The sequence below is a fragment of the Mus caroli genome, unplaced genomic scaffold (assembly GCF_978045245.1).
Source record: "Mus caroli unplaced genomic scaffold, Mus_caroli_1 scaffold_12, whole genome shotgun sequence".
Classification (NCBI taxonomy): Eukaryota; Metazoa; Chordata; class Mammalia; order Rodentia; family Muridae; genus Mus; species Mus caroli.
The window spans coordinates 53,556,348-53,576,833 of NW_028227267.1; the positions used below are offsets into that span (position 1 = coordinate 53,556,348).

General features: G+C 40.1%; 1 protein-coding gene across 3 annotated transcripts in view; it reads left to right on the forward strand.

Annotated features, from left to right (window-relative positions):
• Window positions 1-20,486, forward strand: part of Ift88 (intraflagellar transport 88) — a 90,843-nt gene that overhangs the window by 11,238 nt on the left and 59,119 nt on the right. For 2 of the 3 annotated variants that reach the window (XM_021181484.3, XM_029469188.2), the window contains exons 4-13: window positions 1,817-1,873; window positions 2,825-2,878; window positions 3,448-3,511; window positions 5,590-5,659; window positions 6,849-6,939; window positions 7,803-7,907; window positions 10,312-10,414; window positions 11,572-11,686; window positions 13,342-13,573; window positions 16,237-16,307. In XM_021181484.3, the coding sequence (XP_021037143.1) occupies window positions 1,817-1,873; window positions 2,825-2,878; window positions 3,448-3,511; window positions 5,590-5,659; window positions 6,849-6,939; window positions 7,803-7,907; window positions 10,312-10,414; window positions 11,572-11,686; window positions 13,342-13,573; window positions 16,237-16,307 (962 nt within the window). The remainder of the gene's footprint in view (window positions 1-1,816; window positions 1,874-2,824; window positions 2,879-3,447; window positions 3,512-5,589; window positions 5,660-6,848; window positions 6,940-7,802; window positions 7,908-10,311; window positions 10,415-11,571; window positions 11,687-13,341; window positions 13,574-16,236; window positions 16,308-20,486) is intronic. The other variant, XM_085828684.1, reaches the window with a different exon arrangement.

A 20,486-nucleotide genomic window follows, 5' to 3' on the forward strand; every position in this document is an offset into this window, starting at 1 on the left:
ACTCAAAAGTTTCTGGCTCAGTGCAGTCCTGTTGGTCAGGCTTTGGTGTCCTGTCCTAAAAATCACTGTGAAGGCTAAGGCTGTCAGCTTTTCTTCTGTCATTTTCTCCCAGGAGATTTATTGCTTTTGTCTTCAGTATTTATGTGTGTGGTTTATGATTAAGGATCAACTTCTTCCCTCTGAATGTTGAAAGGATGCTCTTTCCTTCTTGAATGGTCTATTTTGATTTATAAGTGCTCACATAAACCAGTTATGTTTTAATTTTATAAATAAATTTATGTACAGAAAACTAAGTGTACATTTAACCCAATTTAGTGGCAAGTTCCTTAGCTTTTGCTTTTTCCACCTTGGCAATGTGAGCCACAGACTTAGGACCCAGGACATTGCCTCCCCATTGGTGGCGTGGATCTTATCATATCTGTCATTATAATTGGTCCTAATAGCTTCCACCAGCTTAGCCAGAGTACCCTTGTCTTCCGAGTTAACCTGTGTGAAGGCAACAGTGGTGCATGTCTTCCTGTGGAAGGGGTGCCCCAGCCTGGCCTTTCCCTTGATGATGCAGTAGGGCACCCCCATCTTTTGACACAGGGTAGGCAGGAAAACCATCAGCTCCATGGCATCTACATCATGGACAATCACCACCAGCAGAGCCTTCTTGTTCTCCACCAAGGTGGTGACTGTATTGACTCCTGCTCAGAGGACAGGTGGTCTCTTAGTTGGGATGTCCCCTTTGCCAGCAGCTTTCTTCTCAGCATGGGCCAGGAGCCTTTGCTTCTTCTCTTGCTTTGTCTCTGGCCTGTACTTGTGGGTGAGCTTAAGCAGCTGTGTAGCTGTTTGCCTGTCCAGGGCCCTGGTGAATGGGTTAGTGGCAGGAGGGACTTTGAGCCACCTAGAGAGGATGGCTCTTTGCTGCTGCAGCCTGTTGTAGTGAGGCCATCTGACGAAGCGTGTTAGATCTCTTTTGGGCTGGATGTCCTACCCAGTGCCAAAGTTCTTGGGCCTTTTTTCAAACAAAGGATTGACCACCTTTTTAGCCTCCTGTTTCTTGACAACAGTGGGGGCCCGGCCACCTTCTTCCCCTTGGCCTTCCTTTGGGCATCTTGCTCAGGTGGAGGAGAGAGAAACAAGAGGGAATTGTGGGTGATAAGTAAGCGGCCACAGAGATCCACATGAACCAGTTTTACTACTTCCTAACAATACCAGAATTCTGGATTGTTTTCAGAGCCAGAATTGCCACTATTGTCGGATTTCTTGGTTTGGTTTGGTTTTTCTGTTTTGTTTTGGTTTTTGATTTTGTTTTGATTTGTTTCGGGGATAAGTGGATGCAAGCATGAACACTGGGCTTACTTGTTAGGACCTCAAGTCATTTCTGAGTCCCTTCCCTTTAAAATGAATTTCAAACTCAGTCTCCACCTCAGCACTTTCAATAACTGAACTCCCTAGTATTTAAGCAATCATTCTAAGTATGGCATATTTCTTTCTTTCTTTGAGATTATAATTACATTTCTCTGTTCCCTTCCCTCCAAACCCTCTCATATACCCTTCCCTACTCTCTTTCAAATTCATGGGCTCTTTTTTTATTAATTGTTATTGCATGCATATATATGTATATAAATATGTATTTCTACATCTAATCTGCTCAGTCTATATAATGCTATTTGTGTGTGTGGCCATTTGGCATCGGAAAACCAACTAGTGTGTTCTTCTCTGGGGAGGATCACCAAATACAGCATACTTCTTTAGTGAAGAGCCTCTACCTTTTCCAGTATGTAGCATGATCTGAGTCCTGCTGAGGATGCTCTTTCTCCTCCCCAAGGTAACTGCTAAAATACCAAGCACAGCAGTCAGCAGACCCATAGCTACTGGATATGGGGTAGGTTCTTAAATATATATAAGTTCATTCAAGACAGTTCTAAGTAATTTGTGCTTTGTCAATTCATAATCCAGATGTATACCAATATATATTAAAAGGTCTAATTTGAGCAATAGCTTTGGATAATTCAGTAAGTTTGATTTATGCATAACTATATCTTATTATTATTTTTTATTTGTAGACCTTATTTGCTGATTGATTTCTGTTTTCTACATAATATAACCAACTCTGATATATATTCCATTCTTGAGTTCTACATGGACTAGATGTTATATAAGCATAATGGTGTTTATAAGAACTTAACCATGTAATCGATGAAATTTAAGAAAATGTTTCAGGGATGTATATCTGAGTTTTATCTTATTGACCCTTTGGGGAAAATAGTCTCTAAACCCCCTAGAGTAATTGTCCTTTAACCATATTTAATGTTCCTAAATATGTTTTGGCTCACATAAAATAAGAAAGAGACGGTAGAAGAATGAAAGACTGAACTGGAGTAACTTTTAGAACCTTTGTGATCGTGCACTCTACTATGGTCAGCAAAATGGCTTCAGAGCCCAGAGGCCCAGGAGATGAGCCTGAGGGTGTGTTTGCATTGGTCTTTCTCCAATGTAAGAAGTGGTGAAGGGACAGATATTTCCAGTTTGCAAATCAAATGGTCTTTGTCACAACTGTCCATGCAACGGTGTTTGTCATATAGCCACAGGCGATGTATAAATAGATGTTGTAGTCCAGGAAAACTTTATTTACAAAGGTGGATTGTTACTTGCCTACCCTTGATAAGAGTTTGTAAGTTGATACCACGCTATTAGGTAACAAATGGAAAACTTTTGTTTGTGCTTATGTGTAGCTAGAAAAAAAAAATCAAGAGGTGCCTACAGTTTTACCTGTAAAGTTGCAGGAGCTATTTTAATTTTAGGACTGTGTTTAACCTGTGTTTCTGTTTATTAGTCCAAGACATCCCTGACATCATCAATGGGAAGACCGATGACAGGGACGATTCAGGTCTGTTTGCTCCTGTGGTTTACTTCTGCCTGTCTTGTGACATAGAGTTTATTACCAAAGATTTTTCCTCTTCTTATATTTTAACAAAGTTGTTACATATGTAGTAACACCTTTTTATTCTGGGTTAATATTTGGGTTGTTTTGATTTTTCAGAAGTATGCTTTCTTGGATTTGTATGCTTCAGTCTCAAGTGAGAGGCTGTAGAAGTTGACATAGACTGATGCTTTGCCTTCTGGAGCAGCTGGAACTTGCTCTCCTGGGCTACCATTTACAATCTCTGTGGGTTCTCTTGTGGCGTATGGGAGACCAGCCAAAAGAGCAGGAGTAGCTGACAAATTAGCTAATTAGTTTATTCTTTTCAAACCAAAAGAATAACTGTTAGTTCCAGCATTTAAATGTTATAGGGGAAAGAGGAAGAGTCGGGTTGTTGCATGAGGATACAGAAGTAAGGCATGAGGAGATGGTTATTAAAAATCAGGGCTAGAGTAGGGTGTGTGTAACGTGCAGAGCTGTCAGTAGGTATAGTTCTTATTCAAGAATAAGTTTGAAATGCTTCTTGCTCTTTAAAGGATGGAGTTGCTCGACCGATGACAGCAGTGAGAGCAGCTGGCTTTTCCAAGGCAGCTTTGCGAGGTTGGTGCATTCTTACCACACTCACCCCCATTTCTGTATATGCAGATCATTTACATTTCAAATATAATCAAACATGCCATTGATTATAAGGCACACCATGATTTTCGAGAACTCTACTAAGAAAGAAAGGGGTTAAGGTGGCTCTGGTGATTGACATCTGTAACCCCAGCACTTGTGAGGCTAAGAAAGGTATGCCACCTGTTCTCTAGCCTGGGCTACATATGGAGAGCCTGCTCTAATACATGACTTAGAGGAAATGGCTGGTGCAGTTGTGCTATAGCTCACTTGCAGTGGTGGTTACACCAGTGTGTAATGTGTCGAAATATGCTGAACTATGCACCTAAAATATGGTGTGTGTATGATAGAACTTGATCCTAAAAATGAGAGGTAAAAATACTATTTGAATATGTAAGCTAAACATTTAAAAATAAAACCAACAAAAATGAATGTTTATTGTATGAGTAAAAATGATAAAGCTAATCCCAGATTATCCCTTACAGATGCTTGATAGTTTTTTTTTCCTTTTTTTAAATTGGGTATTTATTTCATTTACATTTCCAATGCTATCCCAAAAGTCCCCCCCATGCTCCCCTCCACTCCTCCACCCACCCACTTCCACTTCTTGGCCCTGGCGTTCCCCTGTACTGAGGCAGATAAAGTTTGCACGACCAATGGGCCTCTCTTTCCACTGATGGCCGACTAGGCCATCTTCTGATTCATATGCAGCTAGAGACACGAGCTCCGGGGTACTGGTTAGTTCATATTGTTGTTCCACCTATAGGGTTGCAGATCCCTTTAGCTCCTTGGGTACTTTCTCTAGCTCCTCCATTGGGGGCCCTGTGATCCATCCAATAGCTGACTGTGAGCATCCACTTCTGTGTTTGCTAGGCCCTGGCATAGTCTCACAAGACACAGCTATATCTGGGTCCTTTCAGCAAAATCTTGCTAGTGTATGCAATGGTGTCAGCGTTTGGAAGCTGATTATGGGATGGATCCCTGGATATGGCAGTCTCTAGATGGTCCATCCTTTCATCTCAGTTCCAAACTTTGTCTCTGTAACTCCTTCCATGGGTGTTTTGTTCCCAATTCTAAGAAGGGGCAAAGTGTCCACACTTTGGCCTTCGTTCTTCTTGAGTTTCATGCATTTAGCAAATTGTATCTTATATCTTGGGTATTCTAAGTTTCTGGGCTAATATCCACTTATCAGTGAGTACATATTGTGCGAGTTCTTTTGTGATTGGGTTACCTCACTCAGGATGATGCCCTCCAGGCCCATCCATTTGCCTAGGAATTTTATAAATTCATTCTTTTTAATAGCTGAGTAGTACTCCATTGTGTAAATGTACCACATTTTCTGTATCCATTCCTCTGTTGAGGAGCATCTGGGTTCTTTCCAGCTTCTGGCTATTATAAATAAGGCTGCTATGAACATAGTGGAGCATGTGTCCTTCTTACTGGTGGGAACATCTGGATATATGCCCAGGAGAGGTATTGCTGGATCCTCCAGTAGTACTATGTCCAATCTTCTGAGGAACCGCCAGACTGATTTCCAGAGTGGTTGTACAAGTTTGCAATCCCACCAGCAATGGAGGAGTGTTCCTCTTTCTCCACATCCTCGCCAGCATCTGCTGTCACCTGAATTTTTGATCTTAGCCATTCTGACTGGTGTGAGGTGGAATCTCAGGATTGTTTTGATTTGCATTTCCCTGATGGTTAAGGATGTTGAACATTTTTTAGGTGCTTCTCAGCCATTCGGTATTCCTCAGGTGAGAATTCTTGGTTTGATGCTTGATAATTTTAGAGTTCACAGAAATGCAGATCTCTGAAGGAAGAAAGTGAATACTGAGGGAGTAATTTATTTTGTTTCTGTTTGTTTTTCTGTAAGTTTTGTTTATAGTTCCGTGTTTGTTAAAAATCCTAACATTTCCCATGCAATATTTATATAAGTGAATAAGTACAGGTGTAATAGCTGTCTTTCCTATTGGGCTTACACCATTTAATCAATGATAACTTACTATGTACAAGATTCTCTTCAACTTTGCTGGATCATAAACTGAAACTCTTGAATTGTGTCTCAGGCTCTGCATTTGACCCCCTTGGTCAGTCCAGGGGCCCTGCTCCTCCTTTGGAAGCCAAAAATGAAGACAGGTATGCAAGGCCTTCGACTGCTGCTGCTGCTGCATGTTTTTGTTTGTTTGTTTGTTTGTTTGTTTGTTTGTTTCTAGATACATAATATTAGCTTGTGTGAGCAGTACACTGATGAATCTTCATTCCCAATTCTTGGCCTCAGTAAAGGAATACAAATCTAGGAATAGTTATGTGAAGTCATACAAATTCTTAATGGTTAGTTGACTGAAGTTGTTGTCTAATTTTCATGAGTAGTGATTCTTTTGAAGGCTGAACAGGATTATAAATGTTATGTAATTTTGAAAGGGTATGTTTTCAAAGAAAAACTTAGTAGTGTGTCTTCAGTGGGATTTTATTTAGTTATCAGTGCGCATTAAGAGTTACACTATTTCCCTGGAAGAAAAGAGTAGCAAGGCAACAGTAACATTATTTTCAAATGTGACTGCTTTGGCAATTGTTTGTTTGTGTGCGTACATGCATGGGTGCGTGCGGTGCGTGTGTGTTTGAGTCAGGGCCTCACTATGGAGCCTTGTCTGGCCTGGAATGCTCTATGTACACCAGGCTGGCTTCTAAGTCAGAGATATGCTTAGGTCCTGGCACTAAGGCCTATGCTACTATGTGGGGCCCTGGAGCCAAGTCTTTTTAAACTGGCTCTTATTTAGAAATTTCCTTTACAACATTTTTATGTTCATAAATAATTTTAAATCTCTTATGAGCTTTAGTTTTCCTAGCCACTGGGGAAGTTTTTATTTTTCATAGGATCTCAAAAAATATCCCCTTCTCTCGGGAGCAGTGATGCAGCTGCGATGGTCCAGTGTGCCTGACTGCTCTGCATCCGCCCTCTATCACTTACTAGTTTGTGATCTTGGCAGAACTTTCTAAGCTAATTTATTTTTTCAGTAAAACATAATTACAGTTCTCACATCAAGTGTTTTATGAGAAGTAAGTGGAGTTGTTAGGGCAGCACATTTAGATTATTACACTTGACACTAAATAAATGTTCAGTTTATTTTAATGTATATTTATTATGAATAATTCTCTAATATAATTATTAAGCACAATATTGTGGATTTTTTAAACAATTCCACATATATCCTTATTTGAAATCTATTCTTAACGTGTAATAGCATTTAATAGACAATGCTAAAAAGTAACTTGTGATATAGATTTTAGTGGTTGGATGATTTAAATAATACTGTTTTCTCAACAGTCCAGAAGAAAAAATTAGACAGTTGGAGAAGAAAGTAAATGAGTTGGTGGAAGAAAGCTGTATTGCCAACAGTTGTGGAGACTTAAAACTGGTAAGTTGGTAAACTAGGAGAACTCAGATTAAGATATGTGCAGATGTCTGTATCTACTTTTAAATATGCATTTATTTTATTTTATTTATTTATTTATTTTTGCGGTTGACTGGCCTTAGGGTTTGAGTAAGGCAATTATTTTGAGAATTTTGCCTTACAAACTCTTATACCACAATTGGATGATTATACAATTTTTGACATTACCTTTTTAAGGTTTATTTATATTTTGTGTTTATGAATGTTTTGCCTGTATGTGTGTATGTATGCAGTATCTGTGAAGGAAAGCATGTTGGATCCCTTGGGTCAGGAGTTACAGACTGCTTGAGCTGCCATGTAGTTGCTGGGAACCAAACCCTAGTCCTCCAGGGTAGCAGCAATGCTGAGTCTTCTCTTCTAGGTTGCTTTGTTACTTTACTTTCACCTCAGACCATGAAAGTACAATGTTCATGACTTAAAAGATAAGTTTCAAGCAGATCATGGTGGCTCACATCTTTAATCCCAGCACTTGGGAGGCAGAGGCAGGTGAATTTCTGAGTTCAAGGCCAGCCAGGTCTACAGAGTGAGTTCCAGGACAGCCAGGGCTACACAGAGAAACCCTGCCTGGGGGGGGGGGGGGGCGGGGATAAGTTTCTTATTATATTTCTTTGTGGAACTTGCAGTAAATAAGCCCTTTCTCAGCAAGACCACATAGTCAGTCTAGGAGGCAAAGCTCCAGGTTAAACAGCATTCTGGGATTTTGTGTGAGGCCATAGGGACATTCAGAGTCATCTGATGTGGGGTAGGCACTCGGTTGTTCATCATATAGATGCATAAATGCTGGCAAATGCAAAGAACTATCTTACCAAGTGTAAGTCTGATTTCAGGCCTTAGAGAAGGCAAAAGATGCAGGAAGAAAAGAGAGAGTCCTGGTGAGACAACGAGAGCAAATCACAAGTCCAGAAAATATCAACTTGGACTTAACCTACTCCGTAAGTGTTGGTGTGCCTGCTGAGGGCAGTGTGCTTACCAGGGTCTCCTCGGTCCTTTTGTTTTGTTGTTGTTTCTTTCTCTAGTGTTAAGGATCAAACTCAGGTATTGTTCATGCTAGTCACATGCTCTGTCACATACATCTCTAGCCCTCTTGTAGTATTTGGGAAAAGATTTTTGTTTTCACCAAATCATAAATTTGATACAGACTTATGGGGTACTGTCTTAGTTATTTTTCTATTCCTGTGGCAAAACACCATGACCAAGGCAACTTATAAAAGAAACGTCTTAATCTGGGCCAGTTTTAGAGGGTGAGTCTGTGACCATCATTGTGGGGAGCATAGCAGCAGGCAGGCAGGAATGGAGCTGGAGAAGGAGCTGAAAGTTCACTTGTTGAGACAACTACAAAGGAGGGAGGGAGGGAGGGAGGGGGAGAGAGAGAGAGAGAGAGAGAGAGAGAGAGAGAGAGAGAGAGATATTAACCTTAAAACTTACCCCCAGTGACTTATCTATTTCAACAAAGCCACATCTCCTAATCCTTCCTAAATAGTTCCACCAATTGCTGACCAAGTGTTCAAATGTATAAGGGCCATTCTTGTGTAAACTACCACAGGAACCGTGTGATAGTTTGACAAACGTATGCATTGCTTAATGCTTATGTCAGATTGAGTTTATCTATGTTCTCAAACATTGATCATTTCTTTATTATAAAAGCATTCAAATTCCTTTCTTGTAGCATTTAAAATTATATAGTATATTATCATTATTTTTGGTTCTCTTGATGCAAAATAACACAATGCAGCTTTGTTTTGTTGAGACACTTATTTTTTTTTTTTTAGAATTATTTATTTTACTTATGTGAGTACTCTGTCACTGTCTTCAGACACACCAGAAGAGGGCATTGGATCCCATTACAGATGGTTGTGAGCCACCATGTGATTACTGGGAATTGAACTCAGGACCTCTGGAAGAGCAGTCAGTGCTCTTAACCATTGAGCCATGTCTCTAGCCCAAGATACTTTTTTAATACACAGCCTGAACTACCTCAAATTTAATCCTCCTGCCTCAGCCTCCTACATGATTATAGCATGTGCCATAATGCCCAGCTACACCATAACTTCTCCCTGTAACTGTAACGTTGCACTCATTGGCCAGCTCTTCCTCTCCTTTGCTTCTCCTGGTCTTTTTGGTTTTGCCCAATTTTATTTTTTAAAATTTGATTGTTTCTTCTGATTTCAGAATTAGTCTAATATATTTAGTTTGTGAGACATTTTTGTTTGTGGTTTGCATAAGATCTCTTTTGTTTAGCTGTTCAGTTAATTGTTTTTATTTCTGTGATGGGAACTGAGCCTAGGCCCCATGCGTGCCAGGTGCAGGCCTCATGGTGACCTGCATTCTCAGCCATCAGTTGTCTTAGTAAATAATTGCAAGCTCGTGGTCTTATGCTGCTACTCACAAGCATTGTTACTGTTTATGCTACCCAGTGCTGTCTTAATGAGATGCTAATGTAGATTTTTTTTTTTTAATCAGTGACTATGTGAAGACATTGGGGAAAAACCAAAGCCTTTGATTTCTACAAAATGTGTTTAATGCTGAAAAGATGCTTGTTTGATATTTACATTGCTGTTAAGGAGTCCTATATGCTAAATAATGGAAAAGGAAACATCTGAAATGTTAAAATGCCAGATAGGCGCACACTGTTAATTCCAGCACTCAGGAGGCCAAAGCAGGCAGATCTCTGGGAGCTGGAGGCTACTCTAGTCTATGTATCTAGTTCCAGGCAGCCTGGACTACATAGTGAGACCCTGTCTTAGAAAAAGGTCATGTTAGATGAAGTCTCTGATTCACTTTACTGTTTAGGCTACTTTAAATGATACTTCGTTTCTATTTATAAGGAGAACTAAATAGTCCTTTTCTTGATTATTCTTTTTCTACCGGTAACACTAGCAATGCACATTCATTTTTTGTGGGCCTTCCCAAGATTATTGAATGACAAGTACTATGCAAATTAAATAAAATACATAGAATATAGAGTGAAGTTTCGAGGCCAGCTCTCCATCATCTGCAGTCTATTTACTTCTTGTGGCAAGGTAGTAGTTGTATATGATTGGCTGAGTAGCTTGAGACAACAGCTTCATTCAAATAGGGTTTTTATTGTTGTTGTTGCTCTTTTTTGTTTTGCTTTTCGTCTTTGAGACAGGGATTCTCTGTATAGCTCTGGCTGTCCTGGAACTTCCTCTGTAGATCAGGCTGGCCTCAGAGTCACAGAGGTCCTGCTTCTGCTTCCTGTGCTAGGATTAAAGGCGTGCCCCACCACTGCCCAGCAAGTGTGCTAACCTCTAGAATGACTGCAGGTGAATGGGGCCTAGAATGGTCATTATGTGGCTTTTTATGTTTCCTTCCTAGGTTCTTTTCAACTTGGCCAGTCAGTATTCTGCTAATGAAATGTATGCAGAAGCACTAAACACATACCAAGTTATAGTGAAAAATAAGATGTTTAGCAATGCAGGTAGGTGTCTATAAATAGATTTGTAGCTCTTTTACAGTGTTAATTACATTTCCTCACTTTATTTTTTTTTTATAATAAAGTGATCTTTTCTTTAAGTAAATTTATATTTATGGTGTGGTGTCCTGCTTGAAGATACTATGTGTGAAAACCTATACGAATACAGGAAGAAATGCCATTGCCATGAGATAACTGCCTATGCTAAACAGAAAACATATTCCAAGCTGGCGAGGTGGCTCATGCCTTTAATTCCAGAACTGGAGGCAGAGGCAGGTAGATCTCTGAGTTCACTTGGACTATATAGGGAGCTCCAGGACAGCCAGGGCTACATAGTGAGACCCTGTCTCAAAAAAATAAAATAAAAAATTAAAATATTTTTTGTCCCATCATCATAGGAAGAAAGAAGCATGATAACCATAATATTTCTTTCCTTATGTGACTGTTCTCAAGAGATGAGTGTACATTTATATTGTATAATTTTTGTCATAATAATAAGATTTATTAGTTTCCTTTAATATTAAAATTATGTAGCATTATTGAGTAACTTACAGATGTTTCATATTCCTTTTTTAAAGTGTGTGTGTGTGTGTGTAAATACAAATGCATGTATGTGATGCTGTACTTGTGGAGACAGAGGACAGCTCATAGAGTCTCTTTTCTTCCTCTATACATCCAAGTTGGAAGCAGCCCTTCATGCTTGCACAGCAAGTGCTTTTAGCAGTGTCTCTCCTGTCTCATGGTTTCCTTAGCACAGTGCACTTGAGACTGTAATAGAAATGGTTGTCTAGCCATCTTAAGTCTCATGTATGAGCATGTGACAGTGGTGTACTGTTTTGATGTTAGAATTTTATGTATAAAACTTCACAACAGGACCCATGAGATGGCTCAGTGGGTAAATACTCTTGTACATATGACTTATGACCTAAGTTTAGTCCCCAGATCCTAGAAAGTGGCAGGAGAGAACCAACACCCACAAATTTTCCTCTGACCTCCACATGTGTGCTATACCTGTACACATACACACACAATACATTTTAAAACATTTAAAGCTTCCCAACTTGAAAAAAAAAAGTTTTAGAGAATATAGGCTAAGATTGTCTATAATATCATAGGAAAAGTACAAACATGAAAATGCTTTATACTCTTTTTTTTTTAATTAGGAAGACTGAAAGTGAATATGGGAAATATTTATTTAAAGCAGAGAAATTATTCCAAAGCCATTAAGTTCTACCGAATGGCCTTAGATCAGATCCCAAGTGTCCATAAAGAAATGAGGTAAGTGTAAAATATGGTGTCTACATTTTAAGTATCTCTTCATAAATAAGATGACTTGTGATTTGATGTCATTGGGCTGAGCGTTTTGAAGTGTTTATAGATGAGAGGTGTTAGGTTCATGGTTCAGATGTGGTATTTTGCTCTGTTCGCCTGTGACTGTTTGCACACATCTCTATAAGGGCAAAATTAATAAGGTTAAAGAAATAGTGTATGACCAAGTAAAATAAAACTAAGATAGCAGTGCAGCTTTTAGTAACGTTATACAGCTTAACACCAACACAGCCTTGACAACAGTGCTGACAGCACGGCAGACCACAGTGCATGGCTAGAAACCAAGACCCAGGGGTACACTCCTCCTGCTGTGTGAGACAAGTGAACCTAAATGATCACTGTGGAATATAAAAGGTGGAGAAGTTGGGATTTTTTCTACCCCTGCAATATTCAAGAGCAAAACCTGTATTTATTGGTTTAATGTTCCCTAGGACATTTCATTTGTGATAGTCCCTTTAAATGCTACTATTCAGCAAGTGCTACCTAACTTACATAATACTCTAGAAATACCCTTAACTCAGATAAGACCAAGAATTTGAGCATGTCAAGAAAATGTAATTTGGGGGCATATATTAAATGCTTAATAATGACTGAGGCAGTGGGTGCAGTAGTAATTTAGCCAAAGCAGTAACTACTGAGGACTACTCCGAGTTCTTTAAGGAAGGGAACTGAGGTGGGTTACATTCGTGGAATGAGTGACCCTGATAATAGTCTGCTAATTATGAATAAACAATGAGATTATGTTCAGATATACTTAGAAAAGGGGCGGGATCACACCCACTAGAATGACCCAAAAGGACAGGTATTGATGGAGATGCTGATAAGTTCGACATTTTATGCAATGGATATGTGAAATGCTACAACTACTTTGGAAGACAGGCTAATCTTAAAAGGTAAACATTTACCATATGGCCATCAAGAACATTTACACTATTTCAAAGTATTCATAGTAGCATTAATCATAGCACTAATCTAAAATTCCACCAGGTAGGCAGTAAACAAGAAAATATGGTATGGCACACATCTTTCATTCCAGTACTCTGGAAGCAGAGGCAGGCAGATCTCTATGAGTTCAAGGCCAACCTGGTCTACATAGAGTCCCAAGCCACCAAGGCAGCCAGGGCTACATAGTTGAGACCCTGTCTCAAAAAATAAAATAAAATATAGTATATCTATGCTATAGAATACCACTTAGTGATTTTAAAAGGTGGTGAATCACCAATACTACAGTATAGAGGAACCTCAGGATTGTGTCAGGGAATGAAACCCGACACCTCATAGAATTCGACTTATAGGCAATGACTAGGAAAGGCAGGGAGACAGGAAGGCAATTCGAGTTGCCCAGTGCTCACTGTTGATGGGGAACGAAGGGTTTCTCTTCAGGGTAAGATGTGGTTATTGTCCTGCATACGTAAGTACAGCAGTAATCACCAAATGTCGTGATCTCCTGTCACTCTATTAAAAAGCTTTTATAAATTAGAGAGTAAGATGAGAAAGAGGCAGGGAGGTGCAGCTCCTGGGCGTCAGAGCAGGATTCACACTGTTTAGGCCGATCGGTGTCCCTCTTTGTTTAGCATTAAATAACCGGTGTTTTCTTTGTTTAGGATTAAAATAATGCAGAACATTGGAATCACATTTATAAAAACTGGTCAGTACTCAGATGCCATCAACTCATTTGAGCACATTATGAGCATGGCCCCGAGCCTGAAGGCAGGCTTCAACCTTATTCTTAGTTGTTTTGCCATTGGAGATCGGGAGAAAATGAAGAAGGCATTCCAAAAATTAATTGCTGTTCCGTTAGAAATTGATGAAGATGATAAATATATCTCCCCAAGTGTGAGTATGCAAATGAGAGTTAACAGCATCTCCTGCTTGTCTGTCTTTCTGTTTCTGTAAATGAGCTAATTGGAATTTCTCAAGGGGCAGTTGATATATTTCATTTGCTATTTAAATTGAGAAAGGAACTCTTGAAATAGAGCTAGAAATATGGTTAAAACAGACTATGCAATTTAAGTCAAAACTTTAAAAAAGGAATCATTAAAAATAAGATTTGACTATACCTAGACCATGTGACCATGGGATGTTTATTTCCTGGTTAGTTTTTGTCAGCTTGACACAAACTAGAGGCCCCTGGGAAGAGGGAGCCTCATCTGAGGAACTGCTTCTGTCAGGTTGGCCTGTAGGTGGGTCTGTGGAGCCTGTAGGTCTGTGGAGCATTTTCTTGATTCAGGTTTGATGTGGGAGGACCCAGATTGTTGTGGGCAGTGCCACCCCTGGGCAGGTAGCCCTGGGTTGTATGAGAGAAGAGGCTGAGCAAGGCATGAAGAACACTTTGATGGTCTCAGCTTCTGTTCCTTGATGCCAGGCTACTGCCTGAGAGTCATGCCCTGGATTCCATCAATGGTGGACTGAAACCTTCAAGCTAAATTGAACTTTCCATACCTAAGTTGGTTTAGTCAGTGTTTTTATCAGAACAGTAAGAACAAACTAGAACAGTAGTACTGAGGGATGACACTAAGGCTTTGCACATGTTCTACCACTGAGCCATATACCCTGCCCATCTACCATGGAACCGAAAATTCTTGTTTTGTTTTGTTTTGTTTTGTTTTGTTTTGTTTTGTTTTGTTTTGTTTTGTTTTGTTTGACATAGGATCTTATTATCCCAGGCTAGCCTCAAACTTGCTATGTAGTTAAGGGTGATTTTGAATTTCTGATACTGCCTTCACTTTCTGAATATAGCGCTAAGATTATAAGCATATGCGTTTATGCTTATTCAGTCTTGGGGATTAAACTCAGGACTTCATGGATCACAGGGAAACATTCTATCAACTGAACTACATCCTCTATACCCTCAGCCTCTGAAAAGTCTTGTTTCCAAAGAATTTAAAGAGGGAATATTATATAATATTAAGAGGTATAGGTATTTTACACATGAGAAACTGGTAGAAAATACACCAAAATAGAAATAATAGTTCCTGGCAGTTGGATGCTGTTGCTTCTTCCTCTTCTTTCTCCTCCTCTTCTTCTTTTTTCTTAATACTTTGAAGAAATTTCCCAAATATTTATGCATAAATTGTTAGCATTCTATTACATTAAGTCAAACCACATGAAATTTCCTGTATTTATAGGTCAAAGCAGTATTTTTTCAACTTAATAGAGTTGAACTCCACTGTTTATTCTTTGAGGGTCTCTTAAATTTGGGTGGCCTGGAACTCATCATGTAGCCCAGGCTAGCCTCCAAATTCTGAATCCTCCTGTCTCATCTCAACCTCTAAGTGCTGGGATTGTAGGCTCACCATGCACCATGCCCAACACTAGATATTCTCCTTCCTCTCCCTCTCTCCCTCTCCCTCTCCCTCCCCTCCTCCCTCTCCCCTCTCCTCCCCTCCTTCCTCCCCCTCCCTCCCCCTCCCTCTCTCTCTCCCTCTTTCTCTCTCTGCCTCCCTTGTGTGTATGTGTGCATGTATGTATGTATGTATGTATGCATGCATGTGTGTACCTATGATATGAAAGCCAGAAGTTAGTAATGGGTATCTTCCCCAGTAGCTCACCACCATATTTTTTGAGACAGAGTCTCAAAACCTGGAATATACTGATACAGCAAGACTGGCTGGCCAGAAAGCCTCAAGGTTCATTCCTGGCTCTGCTTCTCCAACACTGATTCTTACATGGGTGCTGGGAATCTAACCTGGACCCTCAAACTTGCACAGCAAATTCTTAACCGAGTGTCTCCCCCCCCACCCCCCGCCTCTCTCCCTCTCTCCCCCAGAAATAGATTTTTTTCCTGATACAATATAGGGGTACTATTGTTCCTAGAAAAGAGTGGGTGTAGGCTATGAAGCCTGATGCCTGGCCCGCCACTCAGAACTTACTCTCCTTGCTGCTCGGTTCCTTTATAATGGGGCAATTATGACATGCTATATAGGATTGTGAGGGCGGAATGACCAGTAAATGTAAGGTGTTGAAAGTATATGTAGGGCATAATGCTGGATACATGTGGATTAGTATGTATTATTTTCATACTGAGAAAAATGCTGTGTGTTATTTAAGAACCATGGGTGTTTGTCTGGGTGGTGCTGACAACCCCAAGCCTCCCATGCTTAAGTTGGTAGAGTGCTGGTGGGCTGTGTCATCCCCAGCCTCATTCTTACTCTCTCAGTAGGAAGTCATGGGGCTACGCTAAGCAGTGACTAACCATGAACAGACTTGGACTTGAATTTAGAATTTATAGTATCACATATTTATACACACAACCAGAGTGTTTGTATGTTTGGTACTATCCTCTCTGGCCTGGCCCTTTCATCTGCTCTTCAGAATATGTATTATTCCATGGAGAGTGTGATAGGCCATTATCAAAACCACAAAACCAAATCTGCCCTATATAAGGAAAATAGATTAATGCATGCACTGTTTCATACATCTAGATGTTGGGTTTTGATTAGAAATCTTAAGTTTTTTTATTTTTATTTCGGACTTACTTTTCAATTTTCTTTTCCTAGGATGATCCCCATACTAACTTACTGATTGAAGCTATAAAAAATGACCACCTTAGGCAAATGGAACGTGAAAGGTAACATTTCGGCCACTAATATGACTTTAGACTTTAGAAAACGACTGCCTTCTTATTGATTCTTATAAAACTTGTCAGTATCCCGGAGTGATGTTAAGCACCTTTAATTCCTACACTCAGAATGCAGAGACAGGAGGATCTCTTAGTTCTCGCCTGGTCTACAAAGCGAGTTCCAGGACAGCCAGGCTACATAGAGAAACCCTGTTTCAAAAAACCGAAAACCGAACCAAACCAAACCAAACCAAACCAAACCAAACCAAACCAAAGGTCAGTTGCATCTGTTTCCTGAGCTGAGCTGTTACCCACCACTCCTCTGGTCTCCTACGGCCCAGTTATCTTTATTAAACTGTATGTTTAGCAGTAGGAGGGTAAACCCAGGTCCCCTGCTCTACCACAGATTACGTCTCTAGCCTTTTTTTTGCTTTTTATTTTGAGGTAGGTTCACTAAGTTCTCTGAGTTACCCTTGGGTTTATTCAGTAACCCAGGCTGGCTTTGAACTTGTGATCTTCTTTCTTCAAACTGGGATTACAAGCCTATTTTACCAGGCCTGGTCTTATTTAGCTATTCGTAACCATTTCTCTGTAATTCTCTCCCTATCCATTTGGTATCATATTACAATTTAGTTACCTTTGTTTTGTTCAAAAAAATTGTCTTATGCATTTTTGTCTTGCCTGCCAATTAAATATCAAATTTAAGGGAAAACATGTATGTATTTGTTTTCTGTTCTTTATTTTTATTTTTCATACGTGTGCATAATGAATTTTTATTATATTAACACTTTTATCTTCTTCTCAATAAGTCTTCCTCCTCCTGTTATGTCATGTGTGTCTGTGCAAGTGTTTGTGTGTACATGCGTGTGCATGTTTGTTTGTATGTGCTGTTTCTAGTTCTAACACCAAATATGAGCCTTTCCACACCAAGATTATCCAATTCTCTGGAAATTCAGTGGGTGGCCAAAAATTCATTTTCATACCATCTAAGTTCATACAGAGCCACAGAGACTCAGTCCCACAGGCCTCTTCAGCCCCTAATAGAGTCAGCAGCAATAAGCAAAGCCTTCTGTTCTGACTTCATAAGAGACAAGTTTGTTTGTTTGTTTTAAACCAACTCTTCTTAGGATCTATAATTTGCTAGAAGTGCACAGAACTTGGGGAAACCCTATGTTTGTATTGCTAGTTTATTGTAAAGGATACAGCTGAGAAACAAGCAAGAGGCAAGGTACACAGCATGAGCTCCTTGGGAGACTTATAAGGTTCCATGTCTTTCCATCTGTGCCTCCTTCTTACCACCTCTGTGTTGACCAACCTGATCCTCCCTAAGCGAGGCTCTGCATTAGAGACATGACTGATTATGTCGCTGCCATTGCTGATGGCTTTGCCTTCAGCTCCTTTCCTTTCTAGGCACTGGAATGTGTCTTAGTCACTGTTCTATTGCATGACCATGGCAACTCTTATAAGAAGAGCATTTAATTAGGGCTTGCTAACAGTTTCAGGGATTTAGACCATTATTATCATGAGGGGAGCATGGCAGCAGGCATGGCGGGCATAGTGCTGAAGAAGTAGCTGAGAGATAGATCCTGATCCATGGCCAGAAAGAGAGAGCCTGAGCCTGGCATGGGTTTTTGAAACCTCAGAGTTCCTCCAACAAAGCCACACCTCCTAATCTTTTCAAAGAGTTCCACTCTCTGTTGACTAAGCATCCAAATATATGTGCCTCTTAGGAGCCTCTTATTCAAACCACCACAGGATGAGAAACTGAAAGTTCTAGACATTTTATCACATGTGTTGATTTCTGTCAATTCAGCTCCATTTTTTATCCTCATTGAGACAGGGTCTCATGTAGTCTATGCTGTTTTCAAACTTGTTCTTTTAGTAAGGATGGCCTTGAACCTTAGTCCTTCTGAATCCACCTGCTAAGTAATCATGTTCATCTTTGAACCTTTTTTAGGGACCATGAGACATCATCTCATTAGCATAACTCGTGGTCAGAAAAAAGCATACTTTTAGCATAGGAGAAGTTCCAAAAGTTTTGGGAGCTCTCTCTCGCTCTCTCTCCCCCCTCCTCCTCCCCTCCCCCCTTTCTTTTTCTTTCTTCTTTTGAGGGTTTTACTGTCGCCTGCCTAGTACTCTGACTTTGTTTCTTATTCTAATGCATTTCCTCACAGAGCCATCCTCCATCAAATGTGACTGGAAGGTCTAAGAGTTATTAAGCATGCAATATGTATGTTACATGGTAGAAAACAACTTTTGATTTTCTTAATTGTGACAAAATAGATACAATGTAAAATATACCATCCTAACATGTATTTACTTAGACAGGTCTTACCATGGAGCCCAGGCTGGGCTGGAGTTTATGGTCTTCCTGCCTTCTGGGGTTCAGATGTGAGTCACTGTGCCTGACACCGAAACATTTACTTTTTTTCCCCCTCAAAACAGGGACTCTGTGTAGCCCTGGCTGTCCTGGAATTTGCCTGCCTCTGCCTCTGAGGGCTGGGATTAAAGGCACGAGCCACCTCACTTGGCTTATTTAGTCATTTTTCAACTATATAGATCAGTAATATTAAGTACATTTACATTATTTTGTAACTAATCTCCAGCACTCTACTCATTTTCAAAAACTAAAGTTCGGTACCTGTCACATTTATTAAACAGCTCCCAGTGTGTACTCAAATACTACTCTCTGGAAACCACTCTTCTACAGTCTTTCTCTGTGATTTACAGTAGTGTAGGTACCTTATATAAATGGAATAATAGACTGGTTTTCTTTTTTAAGATCTTTTTATTTATTTTATGTGGATCATTGTTTACCTGCATGCATATGTATATAACACACACATGCCCACTGCCAGTGGAGGCCAGAAAAGAGCATCAGATTCCCCACAGGACTGGAGTTAAAACCACCATGTGGGTGCTGGAAACTGAAAGCAAGTCTTCTAGAAGAGAACTAGTGCTCTTTAACCACTGAACATCTCTACCCCTCAAGTCCATTTTAAAAACTGCTATGTCTATAATTCTAAGAAAAGTAGATTAAGATAAATATCAGCTATCATTTTAAATTGCTAAATCCCCTTGGAATGCAACTTGGCATTTTCCAGTGATGGTGACAATGTGCATTTGATAATATACAAGTATGTTGCATACACACACACACACACACACACACACACACACACATACATATATACTTTAGAAAGTAACATGCAGCTGGGTGTGGTGGCCTACTCCATGACTTTAATCCCATCATTTAGGAGGTAAAGGCAGGTATGTGGGTGTCTGTGAATTTGAGACCAGCCTATTTTACATAGTGGGTTCCAAGACAGCCAGGGGTACACAGGGAAACTTTTTCTCATAAAACAATACAAAACAGAACAACAAGAATAATAGTTTCTTTTGGGGGGTTGTGTGCATGTATGGCTTGTGTGTATGCATGTTCATTATGTGCTTTTGCACATATGTGTCTGGATGTGCAAATGTAGAAGCCAGAAGTCAATGTTGCTTGTCCCTTATCACTCTACCTTTTGCTGACCGAGTCTAGAGCTCAACCAGTGGCTGGAGTGACCACGCAGTGAAGCCCTAGGATCTCACCTCTCTGCATCCCAGTGCTGGATTACAGGCACATACCCCTTGGCTTTTTATGTAGGTACTAGGGAACCCAACTCAGGTCCTCCCTGTGCTTGCTAAGCAAACGGTAACCCACTGAGCCCCTGCCCAGCCCCATCCACTATTTGCTTAATAGTTGTACAGCTCTCATTCATGTCCATAGGTAGGTTATGTAATGTAGCTATGGAGCTTTGTCTGTTTCATTCTTTCTTTCCCTTGTCAGAGGCATCATCTCAAGAGCAGGAGAAGAAAGGCACACAGGTATCCCAGGAGGACTCACATGGCGAGTTGTGTTTGCTAGTTGTTTTAGTCTGACTTACATGTCTTTCAGGATGTGTGAGTGGTAGTAGTGGGGTTGAACCAGGTTTAGTCATGATGGGCAAGAACTCTAGTACTGAGCTGCAGTCCTAGCCCTTGCTTGGGGGAACAGGGGCTTTACTCTGTAATCCAGAGTGGCCTGTGACTGGCTGGCCTCAAACTCATGATCCTCCTGCCTCTACTACTCTTGTGTTAAAATTATATACACCACCACTCCTTGCCTTTTGGGCTTTTTGTTTGTTTGTTTTGTTTGTTTTGTTT